The sequence below is a fragment of the Halichoerus grypus genome, chromosome 4, assembly GCF_964656455.1.
Source record: "Halichoerus grypus chromosome 4, mHalGry1.hap1.1, whole genome shotgun sequence".
NCBI lineage: Eukaryota > Metazoa > Chordata > Mammalia > Carnivora > Phocidae > Halichoerus > Halichoerus grypus.
In genome coordinates this window covers 160,003,077-160,021,369 of record NC_135715.1, presented here as the reverse complement: position 1 = coordinate 160,021,369, position 18,293 = coordinate 160,003,077, and the positions used below count along the sequence as shown (strand labels likewise).

At 38.8% G+C, this 18,293-nt stretch overlaps 1 protein-coding gene across 1 annotated transcript; it reads right to left on the bottom strand.

The window, feature by feature from the left end:
* Nucleotides 1-1,521: 1,521 nt before the first annotated feature.
* BZW1 (basic leucine zipper and W2 domains 1) lies at nucleotides 1,522-18,086 on the bottom strand. Its single transcript, XM_036098516.2, has 13 exons — nucleotides 17,937-18,086; nucleotides 16,640-16,713; nucleotides 14,697-14,873; nucleotides 12,730-12,824; nucleotides 11,745-11,810; nucleotides 10,997-11,132; nucleotides 10,069-10,178; nucleotides 9,754-9,924; nucleotides 9,153-9,299; nucleotides 8,481-8,619; nucleotides 6,616-6,738; nucleotides 6,186-6,209; nucleotides 1,522-1,747 (listed from the first exon to the last, which is right to left on the bottom strand). Exons 2-13 carry the CDS (start codon nucleotides 16,701-16,703, stop codon nucleotides 1,548-1,550), a joined length of 1,452 nt encoding a protein of 483 aa, XP_035954409.1. The 5' UTR covers nucleotides 16,704-16,713; nucleotides 17,937-18,086; the 3' UTR covers nucleotides 1,522-1,547.
* Nucleotides 18,087-18,293: the final 207 nt, after the last annotated feature.

The following is an 18,293-nucleotide window of genomic DNA, read 5'->3' as shown; positions in this document are numbered from 1 at the left end:
TGCTTGCTTGCTTTCAACATATATATCTGTCATCTACCATTGACTCTTTGTGGGTTTCTTTTACATGGTTATTAGAATGGACATTGACTGGGTACTTGACCACACTCACGAAACATGGCTTCCGTTCTTGCTACTGGGCCATGAGGATTTCAGTTCATCTTCCGTCTCTTTGTACAGTGGCTAAGACAAGCATGATGGTTTGGGGACTTTCATTACCTTCTACTAGTTCAAATCAAACAAGAAACCTGTATTCAGGGCTTTAGTAGTGTCAGTAGCTTTTTGCTCTAAGAACAGCCACGGTTCACGGAGTTATTATTAGGACAGGACCGTTTTAAGTACCTTCCTTTTATTTATTTTATTGTAAACTTCTCAACCACTCCATGACATAGGCATCATTCAACCATTTAATTCTTATTTTATAGATGCAGAAAACAAGGCTCAGAGGTTGAACTATTTGCCCAGTCACACAGCTAGTAGCTGAGTATCTTTCTCCAACTGTTTCACGTAGGCATGTACAGTCTGTTTTGTTCAAGGTTAGGGAGTACAAACCATATTTTTTTGAAGTGTAATTTGTCTCCCATGGTTGTTTTAATCATTTACAGATTATGTAACCCTCGAAACCAGACACTCCCCACTCGCCGGTACCTACCGTGTGCTTGGTTTTGCACTCACCTCACTCTTGATTACCTACCTCCTCCTGTAAACCTGAATTTTGGTATCCAATTCTGTTTATTACCATAGTGCTAAAGCTCAGCGGAGCATCGAACATGCATTTACAACTTGTTGGCTGACAGGTTCTTCTACTTTGGTCACTTGTCATAGAAATCCTCACCACAGGACAGACATATCTTGGATTTAACCTTGTCTAAGTTGCTTCTAAATATTTACCTATTCCTAATTCACAGAACCTTGTGCTTACAACCCCTCGTTTTGCATATCCTCTTCAGTATTCTGACTAAACCCAGTAAGTATTATTGTGCCTGTTCTCACTTCTTCACTTACCTAATATTTAATGCTTGCTACCTGACAAGTACTATTGGATGCTGGGCATATAGTGGTGAATAAGAGAAAAAGGCAGATTAAGCTAAAGAATGAATCATGCAGGTCCCTCCTGGCAAAAAGGTCTTCAACTGTTTTACTTGCATTCAAAGACTACTGTTAATAGATGCCGGGGGCCTGAATTAGAGTGGTGGCACTGGAGTTGGGAGTTGAAATGGACAGAACTTGATCCCATTAGACAGGAGGGCTGAAAGGGAAGTGAGCTGAAACTTTCCAGGGAGGGTAGATGGCACTTTTATGAAGTGAAACACTCAATATTTTTTGACTATTTGGATGAGTCTGAAGTATACGTGAGCCAAACAAAAGCAAAAGTGGCCTGAAGAAAAAGATCTCTGGAGGCACAGGCCTTCTGATGGTATTTAGAACACCAAGGGAAAACCACAAGGACCCAGACGAGGACTGGAGCCACAGCCAACTCCAGTGCGTCAAGGTTATTAGAACAACCAATGCAACAGTCATTGCTTCTCTCTTTATGTTAACAAGGAGTCTCATGAAATTTTATTCCATTTCAAGGGTACAGACAAGAAGCAGATTTCACAGTTAACACAGAAATAATGCAGCAATGTAATTACTGGTTTGGATGGCTGTACTTGAGGTGGTTCTGAGTGCCAACAACTATCTGGAAGGTCAGCTATCCAGTTTTCTCCGTTCTTCAACTGTTTGCCATGCCGGGGTCCATTACTCCTAACTAGAATGGAAATGAGGTGTATTTACAGAGAAAATACTCTTAAGATGCCAGAGAACATAGAACATCTTTTTGAAGTAATAGAGGCTTCAGTCTATAATGGGTCACTTATTTCCCTAATAGGTTAACCTCTAAGTCAACTGCGTAAGCACAGCCTTCGGGATTTCAGCTTTAAAAAATGGTTTAAACTATTTTTGTCCTTAGATATTGTAAAAGTTACACTGACTGGACACTCCTGAAATGGAATAGCTCAATTATATTTGATAACTTTGTCACACCCCAAATTCATTGTATACACTTAACGCATAGTTCCCAAGCCTGCCATCAACATTCTAATTAGGTCATCGTTTGAACAAGGTATTGGTCCCTCCAGATAGTCTATGAAACAAGACTCAGCAGATTTTTCCCCAGTGTTTCCTCAGGGCACTAACAGTGGGCACCACAAGCAGGTGAGCTTTTCATTTAAGTAAGTTTCTTACTAAAAATTACTAAGTTGACAGTGATTGAGTGCATCTGTAAAGTATCCTCATCCTTTTTTCAATTCATTAAGAGGTGAGACTATACTCCTAGAATGAGAAAAAATTATTTTAAGTGCATGGAAAATAAAAGATTGAACTTGCCAAGTCAATCAGAGAAAGACAATTATTATATGGTCTCTCACTCATATGTGGAATTGAAGAAACAAAACAGAGGATCATAGGGGAAGAGAGGAAAAAACAAGACAAAACCAGAGAGGGAGACAAACCGTTAAGAGACTCTTAATCAGAGGAAACATACTGAGGGTTGCTGGAGGGGAGGGGATGGGGGGATGGGGTAACTGGGTGATGGACATTAAGGAGGGCATGTGTTGTAATGAGCACTGGGTATTATGTAAGACTGATGAATCACTGACCTCTACCTCTGAAACCAATACATATGCTAACTAATTGAATTTAAATAAAAGAGATTAAAAAAAGAATTGGATTTGATATGGCTGCTCATTGCCCAGTTAAACAGAGAGAAAAAGTTGGGAAGCCTTTCTAATCCACATCGTGTCATACAATTATGCATGATTGGGTTTAGACACAAATCCACTGCAATTCATTTTTAAACAAAAGCCAATTATAAATTGTTTTGAAGTCAGAAGTACTTATATCTTTTAGAGTCCACTTAAATAAAGCCTACTGAAAAACTTACTATATTTTAAACCTTTAGGCCTCAGTAGGCTGGTGAATAGAAACACCTTCTATCAATACTAAAGGACAAATACTTTACATAAAAAAAAAAAATCATAGCAAGGCAATTTACCAGAATTCCCACAGAAATGCTTAGCCTATTTTACATGGTACCTGTAAATAGCATCTGAGGAAAAATTTCACAAAGGTAGTTCAGTAGTCCAAGTGATAATGCACACTAAAATTCTGGCATGTTACTTAAAGCCAACCAATATTTCTGTCAGTTCCCAATCTCCTGTAAAGTTTCATCAGTAAAATTTCAATACCATTATCCACGTGTTATGCCTAACAACTTTAAACCATTCACCTAGGATTTTAATTGATTTTTATAGATTAGAAGGATCCCAAATGATTCTATTTATGATACATTTACAATCAAGAATCTGTTAAGACCTTCAAAGCCAATGGGGAATGATACGTCTGTTGTCTACGGTGGGCTGGAGTGTAAAGCCCAACGGTTAAGACTGGCAGAAAAAAATACTATCTCAGGATACAGATACACATAAAGGTATGTCTGCCAATGCAAAGGTCTATCATTAGGTACCCCCCCCTTTAAAAAAAGATATATTAGGTCATGCATTCACAATAGGGGTGATGTCACCGCCAAGTGGGACCAAAAACAAAAAACGTAAAAATCATCTTTACTCTTCTTCATGTATAAAGCAGATACATCTCTCAGTCACATGCATTTCCTCTCACCACCATCACTATGCTATGTCCAAACATGCTGTGGCATTTTTGGTATTTGGAATTTTCTAAGAACAGAGTAATAAATATCTCTAGGACAATACTCCCAGAATAATTAAGAAACCTATGATCAGCTCTAAACACATATTTAATTATGGCACCTAAGGAGACTTATCCTTAGAAACCAACACCAAGTTTGGAAAATCAACTAACATTTATCCAATCATAATTACAAGTACAATTTTAACATCTAGATTAAGCATTACATATTTGAGGCCATAGATGGGCACTGGGAGCTCAGTTCCAAAATTACCACTTAAAATTCAAAATGAAAATCTGCAGTCTTTAGGAAGCATTCCCTTTCTTTACACTATACTGTCACAGGTGACTTATCCATTTACTGTAATACTGTAGTAAGTAAATACTACTTTGTCATTATGAAGAAAAAAGCTACGATCAGACAAAGATCATAATGTAGTTCTGGAAGACTACACACTCTTTCACTATACACAGTATATAATAAAATAGGGTACACTTTGTATGACAGTAACATGCAATGGTTTGGCTGTAGGAATATTAAATGTAGTTTCCGCTACATCAGAATTCTGTGTGGGTGTTTACAGTTTGGGAATCATAAGGATGAGGACAATTATTCAATGCTTACACAGGAGAGACGTCTGAACACATAACATACAGCTACTCCTAGGTATTAACATGGAATATATAAAAAAAAAATTAAAGAAGACTGTCCTATAACCTAAGTGTAAGGATGGACTTTATTTTTTAAAAAAAGTCTTTTGAGGACTACAAATTACAAAGTAAAAGCAGATCACTATGTAGAAACCTAGTGAATACATTTTGCCTGTGCATGAAAACTTTATCAAAATTATTCATTTAACAATTTCACCCCATTCACAATGGTATCAGTTATAATGTTCTTCATAAGGTTATATATTACATGTTATTCCCTCAAGATGAACTTTTAAACACCAAATTCTTGGCTCATAAGAATGGCACCTTTGAAAGGGGCAATTTCCATTCAGTCTCTGGTGGCATTATTCCAAGCTAGTTTCTTTCATCAAGAAAAAAAAAACACCTTTCAAAGTGTTCACTTTTAACATGAAGTCTCTCCACCAAAGTGGTCATATTTTGTTTTCTAATGACTACATATATATATATATATGTATATATATATAAAATATATATATGGGTAGCAGCAAGAAAAGAAAAATGGAAATTAAAAGGCAGCCATTAAAATAAATGGATCAATTGTATAGAAGAGATATTTGGCTCATGGCAATTTAAAAAGATGGCAACTCAGGTATGTTAATAGCCAGGTGCTTGAGCTGTGAGTATGTTAAGAGAATGAAGCTGATCCAGTATGATCAAGTGGGAATTATTACCATTGCACTTCATTCTTTACAACAAATACTCTAAGCCAAGAGGAAGTAAGTTACATTTAGAGTCTCAATTAGAACATGCTGACCACTTAGTATTTAACAACTTAATGGGGTTAGTATAGTCATTTCCTTTACTCGCACTATTTTTATTTATTTTTTTAAAAAGTAATCTCTACACCCAATGTGGGGCTTTAACTCATGACCCCGAAATCAAGAGTCAAATGCTCTACCGACTGAGCCAGCTAGGCACCCCTAACTCACAGACTCTTTTGAGTCCTTTCCTTTCAATCGAAGTGCATGACAAGTGTAAAATACTTTAAATGACAAGATTTTTCTAAGGTACATTTGAAAATGGTTGTAATGAAAAGAATATCCATCTGTTTTGCCTGGAAAGATACAAACTGAATGCAGAAGTTTCTCAATGGGAAAAAGCTCAACTTTCTTCTTCCCACCACCTCTGCCACATACAATTTCCCAAAGAACTCACTTTTAAGCTTGTTCTCTATGGCTTTACTAACGAATGAAAACCAGAGAACAACTAACCAAGCTCAAGGACATCCGGGGTTAAAAATGCAAGAAAATATCAACATGCAAGCAATGGTCCAAATACTCAAGATTCATGTTAATGAATTCAATTACTGTATATGAGATTCTCATTGATGAGTAGGGCTTTGGGCATACCAAATTATCACACAAATCATTGCCTTTTGAGACTTTGGATACTTTTACAGTTTAATTTGCAAACAGAATTTTTATAACAAATTATTTTTAACCAAATCATATCTTGAAAACTGTTTATATAGAAAACCCAGGGAATAAAGTGAACTGTTCATTGTGGAAGGCCTTAAATTACATTATTACAGTAGAAAATACAGGAGGTAGAAGATAACTGAAAAGACTAATGCAACATTAGATTCAAATCTATAGCTCCTGTAGCTACTTAAAACATGGTTTTAGAAACTAAACCCAACATTTCCAGTAACCATAGAAACAGTTAAAATAAAATTTGCCATGAAAGCCCTTATATCATGCTTGATATAGGGAGGTAGGAAGATGTAAGAACCAGGACACATGAGACATGACATTTTATCTACAACTCCTGTTTGCTTTACTGAGGGTGTAGTTTCAAAATTCAGTCACCTTCTTCAGCTTCAGACTCAGATTCTAGAAAAGGGGAAAAATGCAGTCAAACATTATATAAATATCAGAAAGCAGAAGTTCCCATTTGTAACTTTGAAGCTCTTTATTACAATTAAGTAATTATATTAATAATCCCCTAATTATGAGGAGGATATTCAAAAGCCTTCATTTGTAAATCTAATATTTATTAAATAGTCTTAAATTTTTCAATTTCCCTCGTAAGTATGTTAGTATATTGGCCAAGCCAAAGTCAAGTTCTCTCCACCTGTCTTAAAGCAAATGAGTATTTGCAGGTCTGTCACAAATGAACAAAAATCTGTACTCAAGGTACAAAATGATCTCTCAATGAAAAACGGAAGCACATTCTATGGCCGCATTAAAATTAGTTCTTGGGCTTTACCAAACAAACTGCACTAAGGAAAAGACTTACCTTCTTCAGCATTTTTGAGCCACTCTACAAACTTTTTCATTTGCTCAAGGAAGACACTTTTTCCCTTTGCAACATGTGCATCTTTATACCACTTCAGAATGGGCTCTTCACTCAGGACTTCAGCTATAAAGAGAGCAATCATTACATTCGGGAGTTTTCAGGCAGTCAGAAGCCACCTAAAGTGCAAATGCCTGCATGGCGAAAAAAAGCCTACTGAAAAGTTAGGTATGAACAATTACTGTATTCAAAATACTCAGTTGGTTTAATTTTTAAAGACAAGCCCTCTATTAAGAAATGCTTTATCAGGGGTACCTGGGTGGCTCAGTCGTTAAGCGTCTGCCTTTGGCTCAGGTCATAATCCCAGGGTCCTGGGATCGAGCCCCGCATCAGGCTCCCTGCTCAGCGGGAAGCCTGCTTCTCCCTCTCCCGCTCCCCCTGCTTGTGTTCCCTCTCTCGCTAGTTTCTGTCAAATAAAATCTTTAAAAAAAAAAAGAAAAAAAGAAATGCTTTATCAACTAGTTGCCAACATATGACCTGCAACTAGGAAAAACACTTATTAAACCAGTGATTCTCTCAACTGAAGGCAAATTTACACCCCCCTTTGCTGGGACATCTGACAATGTTTAGAGACATTCTTGGTTGTTACACTGGGGAGAGATGCTACTCAACACTCTACAATGCAAAGGACTGTTACCAACTAGAGTTAAATGGCCCCAAATTGTACCAAGGTTGAGAAACCTTTCGATAAACAATCAGGGATATCAGATGGATTACGTTAAAATTTTTAGGTGTGAAAATGGTACTGTGGTTTTACTAAAAACAAAAAAAAGTCCATGTACTTTATAAACCCATACTTTTGAAAAATTAATTAAAGGTTTCTAGGATTTGTTTATAAATAATTAGAGTGGGAGAAGAATGTAAATGGGGGTACATTTCCAAGAAACCTAACTATAACCAAAGCATGGAGTATTTACTTAGGAGTTCATTACCCTATTCTTTCTTAAAAACAAAAAATTCTGGAGATGGGATATAGACCTCTGTTCTAAGTTTAGAATATAGGAACCAACAAAATCATTTATGTAAAACTAGGTCATGGAAATAATACATGTGCACACAAACTACACTTACTGGGGTCAAACTGGTATGATTTACGCAGAATCGAAGAAAACTTCACTAACAACCATAGTAAACTAAATATTGCAATGGACTCTCTCCCAACAAAGTCCTTATCTTTCTTAACCACTTTAGACCAGTTTTCTAAAATAGGATCACAGAAAAGGGAATAATAACTGAAACAGGTTTTATAATAAGCATTATGAACTGGTCTTAAAAGACAAGTAAAAGTCTACATTGGGTAACGGGGTAGGATGAAGGGAAGTCAACTTGTCATGGGCCAAAGACTAGAGAGATTTGGAGACTATGTCTGGAGAAGAGAACTGGTAGAGAATGGGAGGTAAAGTCTGAGGCCACATCAAGAAGATTTTAGGTTTTAACTTAGTATGATTTAGAGATGTTTTGATATTAATGGACTAAAAAACACCCAATTTAATTAGAAACAATTTTGTCCTATGATTAGAGTAAAATATTTTATGGAGCTGATGTTCAGACAATTACTCCTTGGAATTATTAGGGAGTATTCTAGGATTTTTTTTTTTTTTTTTTTTAAGATTTTATTTGAGAGAGAGAGAGGAGGGTGAGGGTGAGAGGAGAGAGAGAAGCAGACTCCCTGCTGAGTGTGGAGCCCCACAGGGGGACTCAATCCCAGGACCCTGAGATCATGACCTGAGCCGAAGTTAGACACTTAACTGACTGAGCCAACCAGGCGCCCCTAGGATTTTTATCACCAAATTTAAAATTTAAGTTACCTTTATAAAAAAGCACCACGATTTTCTGGAAGGCTTTCATGAAATGAATGTTGTCATAGCAATACTCCTGAATCTTCAGTAACAGAGTCAGCTCAGACTGACCTTGAGTAGTAAAGGCAGCAAGTAGAGGGCTGTATTGCTTTTAAAGGGAAAGGAGAAAAAGTTTTGTCATTTATTACAATGACCCTCCATTCCAAAATTCCTAAAATACAAGACTGATCTTTTAAAGTCACTGTGAATTATATTCCATGTAATGGAAACTAAAACAAACAAACAAATAAAACAAAGCAGAAGAATCTACTAAGCATCTAAGTCAAATAAGCAATACTGCACCAGGGATTCCAGACAACTGTCAATACGATGTTAATAATTTAGAGGATAAAAAAGGAGTGCTCTTATTTTCCAATATTCCCTCAAAAGCAAACACCAAATTGCAGGCATATGCTATTTTTAAACGTGTATTTGTTTTTAACCTGTGAACCAAAGAAAGGTGAAGTCAGACTTTTTAAAAGATTATCAATAGTTTATAACTATCACAAATAGTTATTTGTCTACTCACTGGTGGTTATCCCCAGGAACCACAGGATGTGATACATCCTCTAAGTATAGTAACACCTCACTTATCCCCACTAAAAAGCAGAATAATATTTTGCAAAGGCATAGTTCTAATACCTTCAAGTGCTTGATGGCCTGCTCTGCCACAAGCTCTTCCTTTTTGTTCCATTCCACGGTGCTCATTACGCTGGACCAGACTATCCCAATGACAACGGGTTCTGGGATGTTGTTTTTTTTCATCTCCTCCTTGACATACAAAATTATCTGCAAAAAGATCAATTTTAGTAAAAGAAATCAATTTTGATATGTACACTCTACACATCAAACTCAGACCTTTTACAAAAACATAAAACCACCTTTCCGTGCAACTGGCAATGACCACAGTGTGCCACATGTGATCAGAGAACTTTTAGAACTGGAAGGGATGGGCCTGTAGTCCAAACCTTAATTTACACACAGGCAAACTGGCTAGGAAAGGACGGAGATGGAAACAGATGATCTATCCACTGGCTTGCACCCTACAAAATCCCCAAGCATTATAATTTCTGGGCACTAATAAAAGCACTAAATATGAAAAATGACGAAAAGCCCCAGCATAACATCCTATAGCTATTAATTAAAACCCACTCTGGTGAAATACTTTAAAACTAGTCAAGTGAATAAACATTTTCTTAGTCAGAAAGAAATCATTAAGATGGTTTAAACAAAAATATCTTACATCCTTAAATGGATCACCACGGGACATCTGTTCTTGAAGTTCTTTCTGGAGTTCCTTTCGAGCTCCTATGGTTTGCTGATTTCGAACATATTCTGAAAGTTCTTTCAAGCCTGCCTCAGTAAAATACTTAGTGAAGTGTTCAACGCTTTGTTTATTGGCAGGAAAAAGTTCCTGAAAGGAGAATTTAATCTGGTTAAATGGTCTTTAATCCTATCAAGAAAAACACCTCCTCTTTTCACAGATTAGAAATGAGAAAATTCCCTTATTACACCAAGTGTTGGCAAGAATGGGAAGAACGAGAAACAAATTACAAACCATCAGTCTGTTATCCATGCTGACTTTCCGAAGACTTGCAGCTACTGCATTGATATCTTTTTCATTTATCCATGATTTAAAGAGCTTTACAGCAAAAGCTGCTGAAACCCCTGTAGAACAAAAGAGCTTACTTAACAGACGTGTAAGTGGATTTCAACCACTCTATCTCCTCATTTCAACCACACAGAATTACTCACTTTATCCCTAAACTTCCTTCTGCCACTAAGCTGCTTACGATTTCACTCCAATTTCTCTCTTCTATCATTTGCTAGTTATGTATTTTAGTCGTTAAACTGCTTTTGAAATGTGTAAAATGACACTCGACAGGGTCACTGTGGGAAATAGGCACATTAAGTACTTAGTACTCTAGTTTAAAGTTAGTTTTTGGGGCGCCTGGGTGGCTCAGTCGTTAAGCGTCTGCCTTCAGCTCAGGTCATGATCCCAGGGTCCTGGGATCGAGCCCCGCATTGGGCTCCCTGCTCGGCGGGAAGCCTGCTTCTCCCTCTCCCAAATAAATATAAATATAAATAAAATCTTAAAAAAAATTTTTTTTAAATAAAAAAAGTTAGTTTTTTAACTGTAGAGAATTATTTAACTATGAAAATGACAACAGGGACCTTATTTTCTTTTTGGCTCAACATTTCCCCAACTGGAATTAATATTTCTGGGTTTCCCTCGCATTTCTCTTTTTATGTTATAGCCACATTTGTCTGAGCTTTGGATATCTGCTGTATGCCTAAAGATAGCCAAATGTATACATGAAATATCTAATGAATTTTATTAAATTTAAGGATAGTTAAGAAAACTATCACACAGTCGTATCTACATAAACTATATCCTAGCTTTTGTATCAGTTCACATCTTTCATGCTCTTATCTATCCCCACCCTCAGCCAATGAAAGACAACTCTTTACTAAAGGCTGATTACCTTCTTTAACCAAATTCTCATTATAAAGGCTATTAAGAATGGATGCATTAAGTGTTCCATTAGCCAGAAGAACACCAGTCAACATAGCCAGCTTGTTCCTCTCCGACTCTGAAAAACCCTTTAAGAACAGCAGCAGCTATAAAAGTAAATAATTAAAGGTTAAAAGAGCAATTACATTATATAAAGAGAAGCAGTAAGGCAAACTATATTGGTTAAAAGTGTGGGCTCTGGGGTCTAACCATCCAAATTTTTATCTCAGTTGTAATAGTAGCTGAGTGATCCTGGGCAAGTTACTTAACCTCTGTGCCTCAGTTTCCTCATAAGTAAATGTGGATAATGAAACTTGCCTCATAGGGTTTTTATATTAAATGAGTTAATAACTACAACGATGCCTGAAACGTGATGTTGTTATTAACATTACGATTACTAGATTTTTTGGTCGGCCTATATACAGAATACCTAAGACTCCAATAATAAGTATGTTAAATTTCTTTCTCAATATGCTTAGCTCTGATCCTCTACCCCTATCTTGGACAGACCCCATTTTGATCTTTAGCCTTTTGTCACTTGTTTGGACACAAAGCTAAGAAACACTGTAAAACAAATTAAACTAAATGATATACCCCCAAACCACATTTCAGGCCTACATAAACAGCTAATCATTTCAAATCTGTGGCAGTATTAAGATACAACGTTCTCCTCTTTGACCCCAACCTTTTGTTTCCATAAAGCATACTGTTCTTCATACCTTTTTTACTTCATCTTCAAAACCTTTCTCCAGGTATTTGTAGCGCCTGATTAACTTGTTAAAAACCTATTAAGAACAGTGAAGGAATTTAATAATTTCATAACTACAGATGCCAGATTCCTAAAAGATCTGAGTATTTCATAGTATCTTTTTAAAACATCAAAGTAAACCTTCCACTGGATATGAGTTTACAAGCTGTTAAAGCCAGCTTAGGAAAAGTCTGTCAACTCCCAAACCCTACAATATACTGATCTTAACACTTAAGCCACCCCACAATAGATTTTTATTGCCAAATGTTAAAGCAAGGACTAATCATTGCTCAAATACAAGTCATTTACCCATTTGCAGGATATTAACAGAGTAAGATCACAGAATATAGTTCTATTTTCCTAGTGACACAGACAACAAATCTCTAGGCTAGATACACTTGAATTCTTTGCTTACAATGACACAAACCTAACTATGTACGAAATCTTCAAATGAAATTTTGATTGGTAAGCTAATCTGCCTATAACCCATTCATCTTTAAGAAGTTATATGCAGGGGCGCCTGGGTGGCTCAGTCAGTTAAGTGTCTGACTTTGGCTCAGGTCATGATCTCAGGGTCCTGGGATTCAGTCCCTGCCTGTCCCTCTGCCCCTCTCCCTGTTCATACTCTCTCTCTCTCAAATAAATAAATAAAATCTTAAAAAAAAGTTATATGTAGAATAATTCTATGATGCAACTCATGACAAGGATATGATTTTCCTTTTCAGCTTGAGGTTTCTCTTAAAAATGGACTAACTCCAAAGGGACAAGTAGGAAAATAACTAATTCAATCTTTTCTGCTTTGTTTTCCTTAACCCATTTCATTATATTGCACCAAAAAGTATCTCTAAATCTTCAGTTCTAATTCCCTCAACTTTCTACCCGCAACCTCTTAAAAGTAGACTATTCCTATTCAGATGGATAGCAGCTAACTGAAATAAATATGTAGTCTCATTTACCTGAGCAAATGCTTGCATGGTCTCTAGGTCTTCTTGTGCTGCGAACACACAGACATCTGTACGCATCATGTCATCTGCCAGTGTACCACCTGGGGCTAGGGTATATTTTACAAAAAATTTGCAGTGACATTTAAAATTAGTAATTGTTTCCATCTTACTTTCTGTAAGGATTCCCATTATAAAATAAAATGATAAAAATTCTAAAAGATGACCTGAAAGCAAATTCAGTATCTCAGTAGGAACATGGCTAGTTGGTTCAGTATGTGTGAAAAAAATGAAACAATTTAAGGGAATAACCCCCTTTAGCAATCCAATTAAACTCGCTGCACTAACCATTCAACAGTATCAAATCTGTCACACAAGTGAAGATGTTGAGTTGGTTTTGATAATGTAACTTTTCATACAGAAAACCACCCTTCAAGTTACCAAAGAGGCTGGGCTATAAAAACCTACAACTGAGAGACTTTACGTTTTACATACATTTGTATGTATTTATGGATAAAGTGATGTCTGGTATATACTCTGAAATCTGGGGAGGGGGATGAAGTCAGTGGAGTCATAACCAGATTAAGACCGTTGACAATTACTGAAGTTGGGTAATAGACAAGAAGTTTGTTTTACTATTCTCTCTAGGGTATCTTTGAAAATTTCCTTAGTAAACGTTTTAAAAAAAAGAATTTTAGGGCGCCTGGGTGGCTCAGTTGGTTAAGCGACTGCCTTCGGCTCAGGTCATGATCCTGGAGTCCCTGGATCGAGTCCCGCATCGGGCTCCCTGCTCAGCGAGGAGCCTGCTTCTCCCTCTGACCCTCCCCCCTCTCATGTGCTCTCTCTCTCTCTCTCTCATTCTGTCTCAAATAAATAAAAAAAAAAAAATCTTAAAAAAAGAAAAAAAGAGATTCTAAAAAAAAAGAATTTTAAAAGCAGGCTTATTGATAGTATTGTAAATAGAAAATGGATTTTTCTTACTATAAACTGGTAATGCAGTGGAAGAAATACTCATTGACTAGGCATTAGAACATATGAACATTCCTTGGTTCTACCACTGAGTAATTATTTGAGTGCATGTAAGTCACTAAAACCTCTCTAAGCCTCTACCCTGCAAGCTTACAAATAGAGTTCTGATTCTATCAGCCTGGTTGTGAGGGTCAATACAGTCATCACTGTGAAAACATTTTGAAATATCTTAAAGAGCTATGGAAATGAAATTGCCATCATCATTTGAATATATATAGCTAAATGGCACATTCTCTTAAGATACCCTGAGCTGCTGAGGGTGGAGGTAGAAGTTAAGTTAGAGCAGCACTGTGCAACAGAAATAGAATGTGAGCCACACGATGTAATTTCCCATCATCTAGGAACTTTATTAAGAATATTAAAAATAAAAAGTGTAATTTTAATATACTCTAACCCCACATATCAAAAATATTGATTTTAACATTTCAGTATTCAAAATATTATTGAGGTCTTAACATTCTTTTTTCTATTAAGTCTTTAAAATACAATGTATATTTGACACTATAGCACCTCTGGATTTAGATTAGCCACATTCCACATGATAGCCACATGTGGGTAGTGGCTTATGTATTCAAGAGTGCAGGATTAGTCCTCAGGCATACAGAGGTAGTATTTCATAAGACAGAAGAGGTAGGGGTTTCTCCATTAACTCAGAGTGTTCAAACACAAGCTGGAAAAATTATTGATTGGGGATGTATTAAGGACAGAGGTATGAGAAAAGCCATCCCCAAGTGTTATGGTTTTGTAACAGATTTCAACTATAAAGCTAGACAAGGCACAAGGCAAGATAATTTGCTAAGTTACTATGATCTGGGAGGAAAAAAAATGGAAAAATCCCAAAGAGGTAAAAAGCCAAAAACAAAGCCATCCCAATTTAACAGGACTGTCAAATAGTTCATATTCTGGATTCCACATAATCTCTATACATTACACCTCCCACAAAACCCACTTACCCAGCATTCCGCCGGCCACCAGAATGTCAAAGAGTGTTTCTGCATATCGGCGGTAATCAAGTTTTGCTCCAGAAGCATCAAGAAACTTTGCTACTGCTTCCAAATCAGTACCAGTTTCAGTTAAGCCTTGAATAATACAGTCTTGAAACTGAGTAGGGTCAAACCTCTCTTTTTCATCTGGGGGGAAAACCCCACAACATTTAGTTTAAAAGGCTTATCAAAATGCCACAAAACCACCACCTTATGAAAGTTTAAGTACTGAATAAATTAACCACATTTAGCACAATCTCATTTATTTCAACAGCTGGAAAACACAAACACAAGGAAAGACCTAAACATACACTCTCCGCAAATGCAAGGCACGACTGCCTAGTCACAAGAATTGTGTGGCTTTTTTCCCACTATTCTTTTACATAAGTCTCATAAATGATGAGTTAAGCAAGCTAGTGTGTTCCTATGGCCAGGAGACAATTTCTACCCTGAATGCTCTCCTACTGCCTCTGGGCTTTTCTGAAATTTAGGACATCCTCTAAATTTCAAGTAAATTTTCTTCTTGAGTGAAATTCTGTCCAAACACTGGAACTCTTCATTCTTTTCTTTAAATGCCCATAACACTTTCTATGTTGTTACTGTTTTTTAAATCATTTGGTACTTAACAGTGCCTTACGCACATATCCAGCCTTTCCTGAGCTGCTGTCACACACTCCATGATAGGGTCTGACTTCCCTATCTAGGTTAGATGCTATCTTAATTTTCACACAGCACCAGAGTGATCAATTCCTCCCTGCCTGCCCAGGACTTTCCTGTTTTAGCACCGAAAAGCCTATGTCCTGCGAACTGTGTTCAGTCCCAGACAAATTCGGATGATTGTTCATGCTACCCAGAACCCCACCATCAAGAACTAGGAGGGCATGAGTGATCTCAATCTGGAACTGGGGAAGTGACAGCTCTTTCTGATGCCAGTAACAATAAAATTACTTGACACTACCACATACGCAAGAGGATACAGACTCCCCCATCACTGCTGAAATGCTCTGGTTTCCAACTTCTGTTCCTCCTGAGGAAATTTACCAGGTTTAATCTAAAAAAATCTGCAAAGGCTAGAATCGAATCTTCTTCAGTCTCCCCACTACCAGAGGGCAGTCTATGATCAGGGATTACAAGACTGTAAATACACATCTCAAAGTGTCTGTTACCCAGGGCAGAGAAACAATTTATAACCAGTAACTGACCCAGTTCTATTTCCTCAAAATTTCCTGTAAAATACGGTCAGTATGTGTTTTTGAGCAATAACATTGAAAGATTTTGGGGAAAGTATTAATATTAAGCCCAATACAAAATATACCTGAGACCACATCTCATTAACTTTGTATCACTACTACAGTGCCTTGCTACAGAATTATTATTCACCTAACCACCCACTAATAGAAGCAGTTAACATAATTCTAGTACTTTTCTTACTAAGTCTGTGAGAAATATTTAATTTCAAAAGACATTACAATGTGAACTCTGTTCCGTAATTAACTTCCATGCATAAAGTCTGGTTTTTCTCTCACAAACCTTCACAAAGTTTGGGAGGAATTAGCAATCACATTAGGAGCTCTCCTTTCATAAGTTAACTTTTTCCCTCAAGCGTAAGTCTGCTTGAATAAAATTTAGCTAGTGAAAATGCACTCCACACTTAAAAGAAAAAATGTACTTCAGCAATAAAAAGACCATTCAGTAACCTGCTTAAAGACATATATGTTGATACTAAAAACTAAAGGCTTAGAAAAACAGTAGAAATATTAAGGATATATCTAAAATGGAGTCAACTAGAAATTCAAGTTCCTTTCTGGTATTTTCTCTTAAAGTTTACTATTAAGAGACTGCCTGCCAGAGAAACCAAGATATAAAAGTTATTCTGGAAGTTTGAAGAGAGATATTAAAACATAAATATTTACCTCTTTTTCTGGTTTTAAAACGCTGGCCTGATAGCGTTGGCTTTTGCTGCTTTTGATTATTCATAAAAGACACCCTAAAAAAAGAAAAATAAGGCCTTAAAAATATCAGTGCCATAACATTCATTTTAAAAACAATGCATCAAACCTTGGTCTAGTCACATATAAGCCAAATATAACACACACTTTCAGCCTGGCAATAGACCTGGGGGAAACAAGGAATTACCTTTGCCTGAATTAAATGTAACTTCAAAACCTGCATTTCCCCCTACAAGAAACCCTTTAAAGATGTGGTGTACACTTTTAAATGACTTTACCGCACCATAGTGACCGGTGGCAATTCACCCATCATAAACATGACTGGTTTCCTCCTCGTTCCTCTTTAAACTCCCCTACATATTCCACTACTTCTAAGCACCACCGTAGGCTAAAAGAGATTCCCACCATAGTCAGGAGGTATCCAAAACGTGTACGTCAATGCTCAGACACCGGCAAAGGCGCACGCCTTCTACAGAGGGGCTTATGAGCAGCACCAGCCTACCAAGTCGTGCCTGGGACTGCAGCGGCCGCTTGTACCACCCCAGCCTGCAAAACGAACTGGGAGCCGGCCTAGCCTCCTTGGCCCCATACCCTGCAATCCAAGTCTCCTCCCCGGCCGGGCACGTGTCTCCCCCTCCACACCCTTCCTGTGTCTGCCGCTCGAGCGCGATAACGCGCCCCCACCCCAGGACCCCCTTGGCCAGCGCGGGGCGCCGTAGGGGCTGCTCCTGGCCCGCAGCCCCTTCCCCACTCACCCCGTCGCCGGCGGTGGCGGCCGCCGCAACGAGCGGACCACAGGCGCCGAGGCGCTTCGCGCCGGGGGCCCCGCCGCCCCGTACATCCGCCCGCCCTCCAGCGAAAGCAGCGGCGGTGGAGGCGGCCGCAGAGGTGATGGCGGCTCCTCCGCCCCGCCCGCCAGAACCCCCCACGCGCACATCACCCAACAGAGGCCGCAGCGGCTTTGTTACCCAGGCCGGGCAGGGCGGCAGCGGGGGCCTGCCTCGGCCACTGCCTCGCTCTCCGGTGCCGCAGCGCACACCCGGGCCCCACGTTCCGGCCCGGGCCGCAACCCCTCGACCTCCCTGCTGAGGCGGCGGCGGCGGCGGCGGCCCTCGAATCCAGGCCCCGGATCCGGCCTGGCCTCATGCGGCGGCCTCCGCTCGGGCCCATTCAAGCCGGGCCGCACCTGACCTGCCACCCGTCCCGTCCGACGACGAGGGCCCACAACGTCGGCCAGGGCCAAGCGGGCGTCGCGCCTCACCGAATTTAAGGCGAAGAGAAAAGAGCCAGAAATCCCCGATGTGGCGGCAACTGCGGCGGTGTCTCCTCTGCGACCGGAACTAACGCGAGGAGGAGGGAAGAGGTGTCACCCCCGCCCCGGCCGGCCTCCTATCGCGAGATTTCTTCCCCTCGCGTCCTCCCCCGCGACCCTCCCTGTCGCGGCCTTGAGCCTCCGCCTTTTCCATTCCGTGGGGTTCGGGGTGGGACAGTAGGAAAGGAGAGGGAGGGGAGTTTTCAAGGCTTCTTTGTTTCTTTATTGGGTTCCAGGTTTCCCGGAAACTTATCCTAGACTAGCCTCTCTTTTTTCCTTCTCCGCTTCATCCGGCCTCTTGGCACA

Coding starts and splice junctions, on each gene's coding strand:
- BZW1 (XM_036098516.2), bottom strand. CDS start 16,703: ATGAATAATCAAAAGCAGCAAAAGCCAACGCTATCAGGCCAGCGTTTT. Junction 10,179..10,996: donor TGAGAATTTGGTTAAAGAAG/GTAATCAGCCTT, acceptor TTTGTTCTACAG/GGGTTTCAGCAGCTTTTGCT. Junction 6,210..6,615: donor GCTCAAAAATGCTGAAGAAG/GTAAGTCTTTTC, acceptor CCCCTTTTCTAG/AATCTGAGTCTGAAGCTGAA.